Here is a 16,514-nt window from a genome sequence, read left to right on the forward strand (position 1 = left end):
GACCCATACATCGGCTGTAATCATGTCCTCTGTAGGATAGCTCACGAAAGTAAATGAATCCCGCAAAGCGCTCAATGTTTAGTGGGGTTGCGTATATTGGGAGTTAAGTTATTCTTACGGTTAGCCGATTCAGCCCGCTAAACTAAAGCTTTGTAGTGTATCCTATATAAGGGCCTCAAGTTGTCCTGGCGTGGGGGCGGTGGTGGTCAATAGTATAACCTCCTAAACTACATGAAACCCACAAAACTCCGGTGACGTGAGGTGTTGCCTATATGAAGCCCCTTCGTCCTTGCGAAAGCTACTTTTAGGTTGCCTGCATTAGGCCCTTAAGGCGCCGATTCCACGGGGCTTGAGGGGGCCCGAGCCCCCTCAAAAATTCGTTATGGGTGTGAGGAAAAAATGTGTCAGGCTTGTCGATTTTCCCCAGAGTGTCCATATATCGAGATTCGAGTTATCGGGATTCTAATGTTGAACACATGACTCTTCTAAAATGCTTAAAAAATTTAAAACTCACTACTTATAAATTTGCCGGGACAATATCCCCGGTTTGGGCCCCACCAATATTTTTTGTAAGTCGACATCCTTGTTAGGTCCATAGTGTTTATATTACTTCAATATTAATTGACGGGTGCTCAATATTTAGTTTAGGTACCATATAGATTAGTATACAGTATTTATGATTAGGCCTAATGGTTGTTCTTGCAGCAGCAAAATGTGTTGTGGGGTACAGATATTAGGCTCAAATTGACATTTATTGCCATTCATTAGCCATTGAAAGTTCAGTTTATCATACTGGACCAATATCAGCCCTTTATTGGCCTAATATGTGGCATACCAATTCAGGAAGAGATTCATCATCAGCATGGACATGATCCTATGAGGGATGACTCAACCTAGACCTCATTCTCACCACTGCTCCCTGTGGACGGGCATCAAGAAATAAATGAAATGATTTTGAAGCCTAGTAGAAATTCCTGTATTAGGATTTCCATTGAATTGGATGTTCTATTAATTTCCTTTAAAATGTTATCTAGTTCAAGCATCAAAAGCATGCAAGAATTCAAGCAAAGCATCAAAATTATCTTTTCTTATTCAAGGATTATGGGAGCATAAGGAAAAGAAGGGAGTTACGTATTCAATTTATTTTAACAAATAATGGACAAAACTAAAGTGATAGAAGGAGTGAGAGCTTTGATATTATTATTGGAGTAGCATAAAATAAACAGAGGCTGTCCACTGAAATTTTTCACTATTGCATATAATGTGTTTTAGGATCGTTAATGTTTTCTGTATCTCTTCCAGGTGAGGATACTCATCAACAATGCAGGAATAGTGTCTGGGAAAAATCTCCTTGATACTCCAGATATTATGGTGCAAAGGACATTTGATGTCAATGTCCTGGCTCATTTCTGGGTAAGAAAAAGTATTGCTAAGGTACAATTTTTCTACTCTGTGTATACTTATGAAAAGGTAGTGATATAATCCTCAAAGTAATAACGGAGATGGATTGTTTGATAAAGGTCTAATTTTGGTGAATTCTAACCAAAATATCCAAAATAATATAACTTTGATGCAAAATTAAAGTCTCCATAACTCAGAAGAATGATAGACAATTGCTATAAGTAAAGAAAATTACTATTCAGAGTTAGAGCTAAAAGGAATTTTTCCTACATAGGAAAATACCGGTACCAAAGTTATTATACATATGTAGTTGTATATAGCCGATAACTAACTTGGCAATAAAATAAATTCATCTATCATCATCATGATGAAGACTTTCATTCAATTTTATAATAATAAAGAAATATCATGTGCTAAATTCTCAATGAAAAGACTTGCATACTAACAGAATTCCACTTAATTACATATTTCACCTCTCCTACAGCTTATGAAATCCTATTATTATTTTGGCAGGTTTAACTGCTTTAGTTTTTAGATCTGTTGTCTGAAAGTGAATCCTTATATAAGATGTGGTATAAATGTGCCTATATGTTCTCATGAGGTAATAAGCTCATACCAAAAATTTAATACATACGTATGTTTGATTATTTTTCAGACTGCCAAAGCTTTCTTGCCTGACATGATCAATGATAACCATGGTCACATAGTCACAATTGCCTCATTAGCTGGACTTGTTGGGGTCAATCAGTTGGCTGATTATTGTTCCTCCAAATTTGCTGTTGTTGGTTTTGATGAAGCCATAAGACTGGAGCTTGAGGTACGTCAGCGAGCTCAGGAATCAGCCCATTAAACTTTTTCTTTCTTACCTATGCAAGGATCTTAATATTTGCTTTCAAATTCATTTGCAGTGGTTAAAAAAGTCAGACAGTTAAACATGTTGAGTATAAAAGCCAATTTGGGGATTCATTACTGGAATCCAAAGCATTTATTTATTAGCACTTTTGGCAAAAAGTCATTTGGCCGGGCCATGCTAAATTTTTGCCTACCTGCAAGTCCTCAGGGCAACTCTTAATAGTGAGGACCCTCTAATGTCTGAGTTCACATTTTAGCCTGTGGATTGATAGTTGGCTGATGGGACCAAGTGATCACGCTCACTCCTTAGTTAACTTTTAAAATCCTGCGACAAATTGCTAATGAGTGACACTCCCGAAGAACTCACTACATCATAAACCCACAAAGGAAAGGGACATACATACTTACACTATTTGGGAACCCTTCAGCAGTTTGGTCTTTCTCATTTATCCTATAAACAATGGAGGTATCTGTATAGTAAGCAGAGTATTGCTTTGGAAGGATCACATACAGTACTCCTTGAAAATGGTCATTTCTGTTGAAAAAATTTTCTATGACACCATTCAAAATATTGGAGGAGTAACTGGATGGTATGAAAATTTTTCAAAATAAGGATTTAATATTAAAGAGAATTCTTAAGCCCACAGGAATAGCTGGGAATGGACTGATGCTTAAGCCACAAAAATATGGTATATTCAGGTGAAGGGTTGAGTTTTGGCATTATGAGGAGTAATTGATGGGCAGCCTTGAAATGTGAGATAATCATTTCAAAATTTTGTTAAACGTCCAATTTTTTATTGGAGCAATACATACAAAGAATTTTTTCTAACGTTTAAAAATATAAATGTTATAGAATGTACTGATAATAATTTGGTGTCATTGGCCTTCTTTGGTGAGAGGCTGGGTAATTGTCAACACTGAAGTTCCGATTCAGTCTCAGGCACAAGAGGGTCCTCATTAATAACCCAGAGTCTCAGCGGCAGGTAAAAATTTAATGCTAACCCACCAAATGCTTCTTAGCTGCATTTTTACACCTTAATCATTAATTACTTAGCATTAAAAATATCAATAATTAACAAAACCCAAAATGAGGTTTGATAGAGTAAAATCTGTAACTGCTATAGTAAAATGTTTAAAATTGAAACACACATTTTAAATTAGAGGTTATTAATATTATTTGTTGAAGATGGATAAAAATTTGAAAAATAGTAATTTGGCTGGAATTAATTCTTGTTTTTGAGCCATTTTTTTGAAGTAATTATCAGTATTTAAGAGAGAACTTAAATAGTTAACTCTTTAAATGAGAAAATTCCAAGAACTCCTTGGGCAACATTATTGATTCCCTGTCAATTAATTTGCTCTTCAATGTTTTGCTTTCAGGTCTCTGGTATAACTGGAGTTCATACCACTGTAGTTTGCCCGTATTACATTAATACAGGCATGTTTGAAGGAGTAAAATCCAGGTATTTTATGGAATATGTGTGTGAATTGTAATTCAAATTCTTTCTGAAATGAATTGGTGAAAAGATTAAAAAAAAATATTTTTCGGATAAAATTCACATTAAATTTGGTATAATGATCAAATGTGTGGAAGTAATGGGTTAATCTCATGAAGAAACTATGCACTTTGATTCAATAGACCTAAGGGGACCTTTGGTGGTACATATGTGGGTTGCCTATGCTAATTGTTTTGTGGTCAATTCACATTCATCAGAAAACTACACATATATACATTTCCTTGAATAACCTATCTATTCCATTTACATAGTGATGAAGTTAAATTCACTCACTCAGTTATTCAACCCGAAAATTGGTTTGGATAGGTGGTGGTAGAGCTCACCCCAGACTTTGACACAGACGTGTGATAGTAACAAATTCTGGGTATCATATAATTCTTTTGATACCTGGTGATTTTTCCGGCTATTCTTCCGCATTTATCCATTTTGTAGGACAATATTTTGCCAACATTCCAGTTGGCTTCCTCAGGTCCACTGAAGATAATATTGTCCTACAAAATGGATAAATGCGGAAGAATACCCGGAAAAATCACCAGATATCATCATAATCTCCGCGGAAGCCTACTTGGAAACTATATAATTCTTTTCCCTGGGCCACCAGTGCTGTAGTTAGGTAAAAAATTTAGGTGGTACTCACCAAAATTTGCAAACAGCTGAACATGTATTATACACCCGGGCGCGATTTCAATGTCAAACTCCAACTCTTTTATTAGTTCCAAGTTGTGCCACGAGATAACTCTGAACAAGTAAATAATCATTTCCGATTTTTCTTCCTGAAATCCATCGGACAATTTATAGTAGGGCTATTTTTTTACAGATTTAAAAAGATAATAATTTAACCAGTACGCTTATAACGAGTTTGGATTTTAGGGGGTATACCGTACTGGCCCAACTACAGCACTGTGGGCCACTGCAAAATTTGAGGATTTTGTTTCGGGGTGTTCAAAGCCTTCATCCATTTTTAATATGAAACTTAAAAGAGAGGAAGATTTTTTTTCATCATAACTTATCTTTGAATCTGGGAATGTACATGCATAAAAAAATGCAGAGTCAAAATAGAGGTACCTCTGGCCAAGTGGACTTCTCAGCAGATGTATTGCAGGAAGTCACCCCATAGAAAAAAATTTCTTTGGAGGGGGTGCCAGGAGATTTATATCGCTGGCCATGCAGGTCCTAATAAAAGCATAAAATGAAAGCAAGTTGATTATATATGTCAAGATTCATTTATTAGAAAACTTTATTGACGTGAAAATTGCTCTAATTATCTCACTAAATGATTACATAGATGTTAATATGATGAAATGATTATGAAATTAACAAGTAAGACATGCTCTCGAGTTTTTCATCATAAGGAGCCACTATCTTTGGCAGGTTAATTCCCATCCTGGAGCCCGCATACGTTGTGGACAAGATAGTATCTGCAATCCTCACAAATGACAAGTATCTCATTATTCCAAGCTACCTCAAGATCTTCATTGCATTGAAATTGTGAGTATATGCCGTGTTTTCATTCAGTTTGAAAAATTCTAAAAAGGGCTGAGATGCAATTGAGAATGCAATTTTATTATGTCATTTTAATATTTTTGGCTGGAGATTAATTAAATTAAATAATAATTAAATTACAGCTTTCAACTTTGAGATACCTAGTTAGGGAAGTAATCTCTTACGCTCAGAATTTCCCGTGCACTTAAATAATTTTGCAGAAATAGAACTTAATCTAAGCTTTTATGACATCTTTAATTCCCTTTTTAATTTTAATTAGCTCTTTAAAATGTCTTGCACGTACCATATTTGTCATTTTGTTATTGATGAAGATGAGTGGCCACTGCAAAAAAGTATTTTATGAGCCCACAAAAAAAGTGTTTCTTTATTTTAATTTGATACTGAAAATTGTGGTGGCTTTATGGGTGTTAATTTGATTTTGTTCATTTCTAGCCACTTATCACAGGATATGTATTCATATTTCCTTCTTTTAAATACTCATTTTTTTGCTATTATTATTACTAAGCAATAATTGCATTAAGAGATGAGTGTCTCCTCCTGCCAATAGTTATACATTAACATTGGGATTTCAAAACTAGTTGCTGTGCTTTTAAATAGTTTGTACATATAAAGAGTAAATATAATTCATCAAACTTTAAACAAAAAGTAAATGTAAAAAGCCTGACCTTCTGCAGTGCAGTCATAAAATAATTGTACATTTTCTCTCGTCTCACTGTTGTCAAAACGGATGAAGCTCTCTTTGCTTTTAAACGAGGACCAGGTGTGGATGGTAGGGTGGTCTAAAAAAGTTTTTTTTTAAGTGCGAGTGATTCATTTTGTTTTTTCAATGGTAAAAAAACAATAAAAATCAGTTGATTTGCATATTTTTGATCCTGCCGAACAGTATTTGAAAATTTCTGCCTCATTTACTCAAACATTATCTGTTTGTGAAGAAAACTATAGTTTTGTTCAGGTTTCTACCACAAATATTGGAATTATGTATCGATAATGCAAACAACTTCCATTTTCAAAAGTTACTTTTCCAATGAGATTCTTGATATTGAATTGGTTTAAAACTTCTTAGTCAATTATAATGTGATAAAGCTGATGTTTCTGTGGTTCGTTAGCTGGTAAAGTTATGCCAAAAAATTTCACTGCACATATAAATTTTAAAAAAAATTTTTAATGGTACTATGGCATACCAGCCAATGATTAAATGAACAGTCATACTTAAATATTCTTCATCCCAAGCATGATGCTAGATATATAGAGTCTTTGCAATTTTGGTGACCATCAATACTTTCAACTGGCCAGGAAACACGTGATGACTCCATGATCAATAATTTTTGGAACGACTTAACATGCATTAAGATATTTCAATTTGGGCTTATTTCAAATGTATTCGGTATAACTTAACATGCATGGGTATAGAATTCAGCACTCTTTAAATTAGGAAAACTGATTGCAAAATATGTGAAAAGTCCAAAAAAATTTATCCGTCATGGAAAAACCTAACATTTAAAATTTGTATAGCAATTGATGGCACAATTGCATAGCAAGGTTTTCGGGTTGACCTCCGCATCAATTCATCTTCATGACAACAGTTTAGCCAGCATTGCAGCTGGCGTCTTTAGGTTTGAAGAGTGTTTGATGCAGGTTTTCGCCCATCTTATAGAGGCCTTGGTTTGCGCTAGGTGCATTCTGATTCGTCTGTTTGGGTAAAGGTGAAGTTCGGTGCGGGTGTAATACACGTGTTCTCTCAGCAGAGCATGACTAGCTCTTTGAAGAATTTTCTTGGCCTTCTTTGTCTGTAAATTATGTTGGACATTGACACAGGTTGGTAATGTGTCCTCGTCTCTGCATTGTTCGAGAAACGCTAAGTAAGAGAGTAGTTTCCCTTCTTTTTCCGAAGTTTCTCCAACTTCCTTGCTTTCCTGGATGTGTCCTCCCCATAGACACCCAAACCGAAAGTGTCAACCAAAAAATCTTGCTACGCATGCTGCACCACCCCAAGAAAGTCTCCATCAACATTTTGATGGCACAATTACTTTTATAAGTTATTACTGAAAAGCAAATTAAATTGAATTGATTTGGATGGATAAATGCACTTTCTCAGGTAGTCTCAACTATTTTTAGTATGTTTATTTCTTAATAACTGCACAAAAAGGGATGTCTAATTCTCACAAATTAAAGGCACAGGTGTGACTTGAACCTAAGAACTTCAACTTTTTCCAAAGATTTTTTTATCACTATATAATAAAGGTAAAGTTATTTCAGTATTTTAAATACATTTTCTAACATTCAATTTTGTCACATTTACTCCCTACTTCATTGATAGGCATTTCTTTTTGCCCATTGAATGAGTGAGGTATAATACGATAATAAACAACAGAGACTACTTGGATATGAATAGATAATTCTTTTGTGATCTAATAATTGTATAAATGCAATTCTATCACTCAAAGAGTAGGATTGCAGTAAAATTAAAATAACTTCAAATCGAATGAGACTTTACCCAAAAAGTGTTGATTACTTTTTCCTGACAACTGGCCATCACTGTCATGAATATTACTTAGGTAAATCATCCTTGGATTTGTGATCAGTTCATATCCCACCTAAAATTACTGTTTGGTGAGGATAAATTATCCCCTTAAAGTAGCTAATTTTGACTTGCAAGTACCCTAACCGTCCTCTAATAAATCCTATAAGCTTGACTGACGTGGTATCAAGGTTTCACGGGCTTTTTCGCTTAGTCCAAAATGCTTGAAATACGTGCCATAGAAATACGCTGCTCACATATTACAGTGTGTGCATGAAAAGCAGAAGTAATTGCAGATAACACTGTACTGGTATCATGAAGACATTTTGAAGGAAAAAAATTCGTAGATTTCCACAGACGGAGTCCACATCTTGTCTACCATTTATGTAATGTGGTTTGAACAGCATCATATGCAATGCATTTACAAATGAATCCACCATTTTTGTCAATCAATGATTATTACCAACCATTGGGTTGGATCCTGAATTCAAAAGTTTCCTTCATTAATCAAGAGTAAGGGCCTTAAGTAATAGTTTCTCAAGTGACCCCTTTCATATGACCTTTGTATGTAAATATCTGACCCTTGGAAGGAAATGGGCATTGCCATAATCTAATAATTAATCAAGTTCCACAGTTGGGTTTGATAAACCTATGCTTTCCTCCCATCTAAGCCCATCATGCCATTGTATTAAATGCTTCCTAAAATTTATTTTTAAGAAATATTACTTGAAAATATGACAATTCTAAAGATGAGTCAAAGGGAACTACAAAATCAGGCAAAATTGAAGCCTAAATGAAAGAGATATCTGTGCTTCGGGGAGAAAACAGAATTTGTTGACCAATTACCCCTTCTATTCAAATGTTTATGGTAGTCATGTTAATATAAATTAATTTTTAATCATATATGTGTACATGCCTACATAAATTGCTGCCAATAGCACTTTCCCTGCCAAGCTTGGCAAGCAATTTATATAAATGCTTTGATTATATTCATAACCAATTAATTAATGCTGAATACATTAGTAAATATTTATATGTTTCCAATCAATTATTTTGGTGAAATATTTCTAAATTAATTCTAGTTTCATTTCTAAATATGTATATATTTAACATTTGGCTCAGAAAAAAGGCGCCAAGTTTCTGGCATCACTTTTTTTATGTTTCTCTTGTAATAAATGGCTATCTAAAAATGGTGAACTGCTTCTTTCATATCCTTGTTGTAAATACATAAATTTCAGTGTTACCTTAACACCAGTAGCAGCCTATCCTTTGGCTTCTATTTATGCTTAGCCTTTTGTATAAAATATCATTTTCATTTCCTTGCTGTAGAAAGTGAATTTTGTACATATTAATGGACATAATTTGTTGGGTGAGAAAATACCAGCTGTTGTGGTTTCGGATGTGTACATGCTTATCGCTTATGGCTAATTGTAAGTATTAATAGCCTTAAGAGCTGCCTTTGCCACTGTAAATTTGTACATTCTTACCTAATTGATAATGGTATGTTGCCCCTCTTATCCACCATGGTAATAATTCTCCTATAGCATTCGTTAAAATCACATTTGCTGGTACATGGATATTATACCTTTCTTTCGCATATAAATACCAATGAGATGGTTAGCAATTGAATTTTTTTTCTGTCAACTCAGATCATTGATTTACTGACCACAAAGAATTTGAAATTTATTCAAAAGAAAAGGCTGAGGTGGTAAATCAAATCAATTGCTACCTATCTAATGGCTAATATCTTCTGTTCTTTTGGTCTGAATATGTATACCTTTTCCTTTAGTATTCTGCCGCCTCAAGCTCTTGTGTATGCTGCAAAGAACATATTTCTGGTCACAGAATCGATGAGCACTTTCCAGGGGAGAACTGGGAGAAAGAAAGGAGATTAGGAGGGTATCATAACATTGTGTGGATGATAATTGGTTAAGTAGAGGTGAATAATGGATTTCTCTGTTTGTATCTTTTAAGTTTTAGTAGTTGATTAGAATTGGTTTGGTTTAATGTGCTTTTGGCATCTCTCTCTTTCTGTCGTTGTTTCAGTTGTATAATGATGGAAGACAACGAAATTTGGGCTCTTGCCAGGAAGCATTTTGTTATGATGTACAAATATCCTTAAGGAGAATCACAACCTTGAGAAATGAGAACTGTTGCCGTTTAAAAAAAAATTACGAATGTGATACCATTATTCTATTGACGGAGGGATCCAAAACTTTCACGAAGGGACTCCATTACACTTATTTGCTTTCCTAATGAGATACGATTCCAGCAGAGCCACAAGTTTGTTGTGTTTCGAAATATGAAGATTATTTGGAATAATTTCTGGCCCTAATTGTGGTTCCCTGAAATGCTAATTATACTTTTCCTATGCCATATTCTTTCAAACATGTTCAAACTGGTTAAAAAGAACTTTCTTGGACAATTTGAGCATGCTTTTTTTTAGTATATAAAAAATCAAGTTAATATAGTATTTTACTATGCATGTGTGACTAACAACACGTATCATTTATAACCATAAGCTAGATGTAAAACTGAGGTTGTCATTCCGGTTTCTTATCTATTACCACAAAGACATAGAACCACAAATACTTAGCATGGCATGAATTTGCAATATGCTGATGCATTGTTTTAAAGTGCAAGTAAAGAAATACATGAACAGTTTTGCCATTCCATTACGCAGTCATTTTAGTCTGCAAAATTATGCGAATCGCCAATCTGCAGATGACTCATTGAGTTAACTCAGGTACAAGAGGAGGATTAAGGCATGAAAAAATATGAAAGGAAAGGAATCATGGGATTATTTAAAATGCTACATTATAATACCAAAATTTTAAAATCCTATTCATCATTTCTCAAAAATGTGCAAGGTAAATTTGAGAACTATTAACACCATAATTTGTTGCAAGCATTTTTTTTCCACGCTCAGCATGCATTAGTTTTGGATAATTAACATAGCAAAAATAAATGCATACATACTTTCCTAGTAATGTTTCCTTTTGTTAAGGCTTCCTTAAGCTAATATCCTGTTTTGCTATATAATTTACAAACTTTATGCATGTTTTTGCTCCACAAAGAGTAGATGTAACAGATATTTAGAAATCTTCCGTAGTTCTTGATTATACCCTTTCATTGTTTTAACAAAGCCTTATGCATCTTTTCGTGGAACAAATTTTAAGTCATGAATAATTTTGGTGCAAATGTTCGTAAAAATTGTTAAACCATCTTCATTGTACTTCCTAACAAAGTAATTGGGACCTTAACTAATAGCTGATGTATTCAAATTCTACATTGAAATAACATGATTGATTATGATTAGGTTACAATGAGGTGTGAAGTAAAAATTTCAGGCTTCACTGAATTTCTGAAACAAAGGTCTCTCTCAGCTACATTGTCCCAATAATTGCTACATAATAAGTTTTCATTTACTTATGCATTAATTCCACCGAAACTGAATTTCACTCAATTTCTTACAACAAGAGTGACTTTTTGTAAACTGATGTGATTCAAGATCCTTTTACAAAAGAGAAATCAGATTGAATATTAGCGAGGAAATTCACTGTTGAAGCTAATTAAGTAAAATTATGTTCAATGTGACATTTAATACATTAGATTATTTATTTTCGGTCAAATATTACTTCAGAAATTTTTAGGAAAAACTGAAAAAGTTGAGCAAACTGATATTTTGAGCCGTTACTTTATGGAATTCATTCTTACTGAATGAAAATTAAACTATAAAATATATAATAGATCACTAACATGGTTTCAACGCATTGCATCATCCTCAGGCCAGGCCTTTCACAAGATACCATCACATGGGAATACCTTTGGTCTGGCTCTCATTCTCAAACCTATTCATAGATATATATAGCACAACTAAGAGTTCCTGGAATAACTCCTTCAAGTCAAGATCCTCCCCCCCTTAAACTCTTGGGTTCATTAATTGTGCAACACTTTTCTAGCCCAATAAGGTTGTTAAGGACGAAGTATTTTCAATTACCGCACATAGTTTTGGAAGTAAGCAAATCAAAACCCATTAACACATTCAATGCAGGCCCGATTTTCATTAACCCTTTCGCGCCGGACCTTGGTTCAGGGAAATTCTTCCGCAATACGAGTCTCTTGAAAGTTTTCTTTACTTCCTTGTACGAAGCGTTTTCGCGTCAACTGAAGGCAGTGGTTCCCTCCCCAACCATTTTTGGACCCAACTCAGAGGGCGCCGATCCCTTTCCTCGGCCTCTGTCCCAGACCCTAGAAGGATTAAAAGCCCCTTCGTAGCACGAGTTCGCGGTCAACTGGCTAAAATGTTAATGCAAAATATATGAAAATATTTGTGGCTCGCACCGATTTTTTTACATTCAAAATGAATTTTGTGTTTTTTTCTGAGCGTGCAGAAATTTTAAACGAAGTTCTAACGTTGATTTAGACGGATTTAATGTATTTACTAGTGGTTCAATAACTCCGTTGAGATTAACGTTAGAATTTTGTTTGAAATTTCCATGTGGTCAGCAAAAAAAGATGAAATCATTTCTAGCATTGAATTTCAAAAGTGCGCAACAAATATTTTTTGGAAAACACACCGCAAATAACAGTAGTTGACCGCGTGGAGAGGATAAGAAAGGGTCGACCTGAGCGTCCGAAGATGGGACTGGGCTCGCGCTAAGGCGGATCGTGAGGGGCGACCGCGTCCGTGGGTCTATTGTGTCCGCGACGGTCACTTTTTTCGACCTGTGCCGCACAGGCGCGGTTGGTTAGGGTAAGAACATTCAGGACGCACTGGTGTGGCATTCGTTGTTTAAGGAATAAAATCCTCGCCGCACAGGTGAGGCATTCGGCGCGAAAGGGTTAAAGTCGTCAAAACTGGCCGTTAAAATAAGAAAGAAAAATAGAGGGAGGTTTCCAGGCCATAACTTCTGTTCAAATACTGCTTTTTACAAATGGCGCTCACGGTTCGAAAGAGGGAAGCTTGCTGAAGGCCCTACCCATGATCAGAAGACTTGGAAGTGGATATTTTTCATGTACGGAGGCGGAAAAGGGGCTCCTGGCCCAGCTGGCACAGCACGTCAACGGACGTGCTCTGCACTGAGTGTTTTAATTATTCCCCATTTTTTCTGCCATCTTCAAGAAAAATTAAAGATGATACCAATTAACCTGCACCACCAACAAAAAACATCTCAGTGTCTGCACCGTCATGCTGTCAGTACTGGCTTGTTTTTTATCCATAAGCTACTCCGTAAAATTCACAAGGTTTCAATCTTTGGTGCCCGTTTTATGTTACTTATCCACTCCCTTTTGACTGTTTGTAGGGAATTCATTTGGTCGCAAAGTGCATTTTGTGATACATCAGGGATTAAAATAAGTATGCTAAAATCAAGTGATCATAATACACTATAAAAATCGTACTTGGTATTCAATCTGGACATAGAAAATATTTATGATGAAAACCAGCACGTAGTTATTTTGAAGTCTAACTGAATTAAACTGAATCGCTGAGTTACTTTGCAGTTGTTATGAAAATTCACTTTGATTTTCCACATGATCCATCAAATTTTAAAAAAATCCTTGACCACTACACGGAAAACCCCTCCCAAAGTTTGCTCTGAGAAAATGGCTTGGTGGTGTAATTATTTTTTTTCCTCTTCCTATCTTGACCTCGTTTAATACATGTTATAATGTTTCCTGGAGTTTAGGTCAATTTTATGAAAACAAGTTAAAGTTAAGTTGGTGGTGTAACTGGCTAACATGCCTGACCAGCGATCAGGAGATCCAGGTTCAAATCCTAGCTTTGTCAAATAATTTTTCATGGCGACCTGCATCCTTTGGTGTATTTAAAGAGATACTATTACTAATTTATGATAGAAGAAAATGGGAGTCTACTTAAGTCCAGTGAATGGTGGAGTAACCATTGGGTTTTCTGGTGGCTGTGGGTGTGGCCAGATGAAATCCCTCCAGATGAATTATCATAATCCAGAGCGTGGTGGCTTCATTATCACATATTTAATTTTTTGGTACCCTGATACAGAAAGGCAGATAATGCACTGTTATCGAGGTGTTGGAAGTAAACATATTAGTTTTTGTGCATCAGCATCAGCTAACACTGCCTTTCATTACTACTCTTTGACCCTTGAGAGGTAATACATATGTATTTCCATGAAGGCCCAACATAAAAGGCCACTGGGGTATTAGCAAATCACTACCTTATCTTTAACTCAAGGCTCCTTCTTACAGGAGGAAATGCGAAGTCATTGCATGCAACATTGAGGGAAGGTGGTGGGTGGTACAAATGAATCCTCAATATTAACTACATCTAAAAACATATACCTATGTATGTACTTCAAATGGATATTTGTTGTACATATTTAGCATTTATTGCCTCTCATTTAAAATTAAATCTTTCTAGTGAGGAGCTTCGTTTTCCCATTAGTTTCATCTATAATTCCAATGAATGAAATGGATGTTAATGCTTGCAATAAAAAAATTCCTGATTACAATAAATGAAAGTGGACACCTACGCTGTCTTTATCTACTTTAAATGCTGCATGTTACAAACATATTTTACAAATTATTCTCCATTAGAGAGATATGCCACTAGCACAAATGGTGTTTTTCTATTTGTTATACATATATATTTACCTAAGTGTCTCCTCTTTACGTGTAATTAATTTATCCTGACTGCTAACATACCAAAAGTAGCTAATACAATTTTCTGTGTTGTGGATGTAAAAGTTTCTTTCTCGGGCATATATTTACAATGAGGTATTAAGATGAAGTGATACAAAATTATATGTTACATGTTGGGGTGTAATTATTTGTGGGCATCCTATGAAAATTAATAATACAAAATTGTTTCTTATTCGTGGAATTGTGAATGGATTCCTATTTTTCAACTTTTGTGCAATATAACAATGTAGGTAATGGATTGATGGGCAATGAAACTTGCAGTAGGTGGTGGTCAGTATTTTTTGGGACTTCTTTCCCTGTACCTAATATCTTTCTTTGCCAATTGTCAGTGACCACTCAGAGAAATCTTTTCCTGAAAACAGGAAAATGTATTCTAGTGAAAGAAGGCAAGCAGATACCTCTTTTCCTTATGATTAAACTTGCAAAAATACTTTCAAATCTTGGAATTTATGTTTGACACTTGTTTGCTTCTTGCATTAATTCCTTTTATAGCATATTCCCTTGGAATTGCTCGAACCTGTTCCTACGCATCCTGATTGCACCAACCATGCAAGAGTTTGTTGATCTCCATAAGGGCACCATTAAGAAGGAAGAGACCCTCACTGGGCTACAAGAGAGGGAGGAGATCATCAAGAGAAAAGGAGACCAAGGGACGGAGGGTCTTGGCCAGTCATTCAGGGTTAGGTGTCCTTGTCCGACGGAGAGGAAACCGTGATAATTTACATTTATTAGTTAAGGAAATTACCTTCTTTTTCATGTACATGTGCCTTTTACATATTTTAGAGATTTATATATATTATACTTGTAAAAATTTGAATAAATGTTATGAAAATAGACTTACATATGTTTTCCCTTGTATGGGGATGGTGCAGAGCCTGGAAATTTATCTGAGGAAGAATTGTACCCAACTGCAAATAAGCTTTCAGCATATTGGCCAAATTTAACAATAGGAATGGGGGAGGATAATCTTAGACTCATAAATCAAGAAACTATTCAGGAAATGAAGGAAAGCAGTCATCTTGGGCAGCATCCTGTATGAGCTTCTGAAGAATTAAGATAAGGCTAGAAAAAGAGGGTTTTTCAAACTTGAATGCAGGATCTATAAGGAGGGGTAATATCCTGAGGATTTCATTAAGCTAGTTCTAATTCCGCAATAAGAAAAGAAAGCTAAGGAATGCTGAGAAAATAGGCCCTATATCCTACTATTAAAAGTGGCGAAAAAGATACTGAGAATCATAAATAGGCAAATGGAGTCTAGCACAAACTATGGTCAATGATCAGTTCGGTTTCAGTTACGTCATACCTATGATGTGACGGAGGTAGTGAGGAGTCTTGTGGAATGAAACCTAGAATACAATCAGAATGTGTATGCTTGTAACAAGGATTTTGAAAGTGTACTGCTTTACCCAGTTAAGCTACCAAGTCATCATTCCCCCCTCTGGAAATTTGAGGACTGTCGTGGACAAGACGGTCTGGACTGCTGAGCATATTATGTGACTAACAGTCAAAGTGGTGCACACTGCACAACAGCTGGAGAGCAAAGCCCAATGAGTCCGGTCAAGGCAATTTATTTTTTCCTGGAGGAATTTTTGCATTTGTGCATTTTGGGTGACACCATGAAGTTATCACTGAGGCTAGTCCTGGTGTACTTAAATTATTGAACTTTTTATTATTTTGATTTCTCTCTGTGCATACCTTATAATTAGCCTCCCAGGTTTAGCTGGCACCATGCTTCTGCAGCCAAGGACTTTCCCACCTTCCACTCTATCTCAAAGCATGGCGTCAGTGGTATCTGAGGTGCTATTCGGGAATGTCATTATTCTTATGAACTGCGTAAATTTGAAATTAGTTCGTTGAGTAGCTCAAAGACCAACAAAAAGAACAGCTTTTTAGAGCTTATGATTATAGTTTGAAAACGTGAATTTCCTTCTCATGAAAATTAAGCTAAATCGTTTTAGGCTGCTTCATCCACAATTGAACGTACGAATCCTCATAACATAGTTCAACACTCCATAAATTAGGCCATAAATCTACCAATGCAA

At 35.4% G+C, this 16,514-nt stretch overlaps 1 protein-coding gene across 2 annotated transcripts in view; it reads left to right on the forward strand.

Annotated features, from left to right (window-relative positions):
• Positions 1–15,308, forward strand: part of LOC124163293 (short-chain dehydrogenase/reductase family 16C member 6-like) — a 142,679-nt gene extending 127,371 nt beyond the window's left edge. The window contains exons 3-8 of one of the 2 annotated variants that reach the window (XM_046540094.1): positions 1,303–1,413; positions 2,057–2,218; positions 3,634–3,716; positions 5,142–5,258; positions 9,581–9,730; positions 14,965–15,308. In XM_046540094.1, coding sequence (XP_046396050.1) covers positions 1,303–1,413; positions 2,057–2,218; positions 3,634–3,716; positions 5,142–5,258; positions 9,581–9,686 — 579 coding nt within the window. In that variant the 3' untranslated portion in view covers positions 9,687–9,730; positions 14,965–15,308. The remainder of the gene's footprint in view (positions 1–1,302; positions 1,414–2,056; positions 2,219–3,633; positions 3,717–5,141; positions 5,259–9,580; positions 9,731–14,964) is intronic. The other variant, XM_046540093.1, reaches the window with a different exon arrangement.
• Positions 15,309–16,514: the final 1,206 nt, after the last annotated feature.

The sequence above is a fragment of the Ischnura elegans genome, chromosome 8 (genome assembly GCF_921293095.1).
Source record: "Ischnura elegans chromosome 8, ioIscEleg1.1, whole genome shotgun sequence".
Classification (NCBI taxonomy): domain Eukaryota; kingdom Metazoa; phylum Arthropoda; class Insecta; order Odonata; family Coenagrionidae; genus Ischnura; species Ischnura elegans.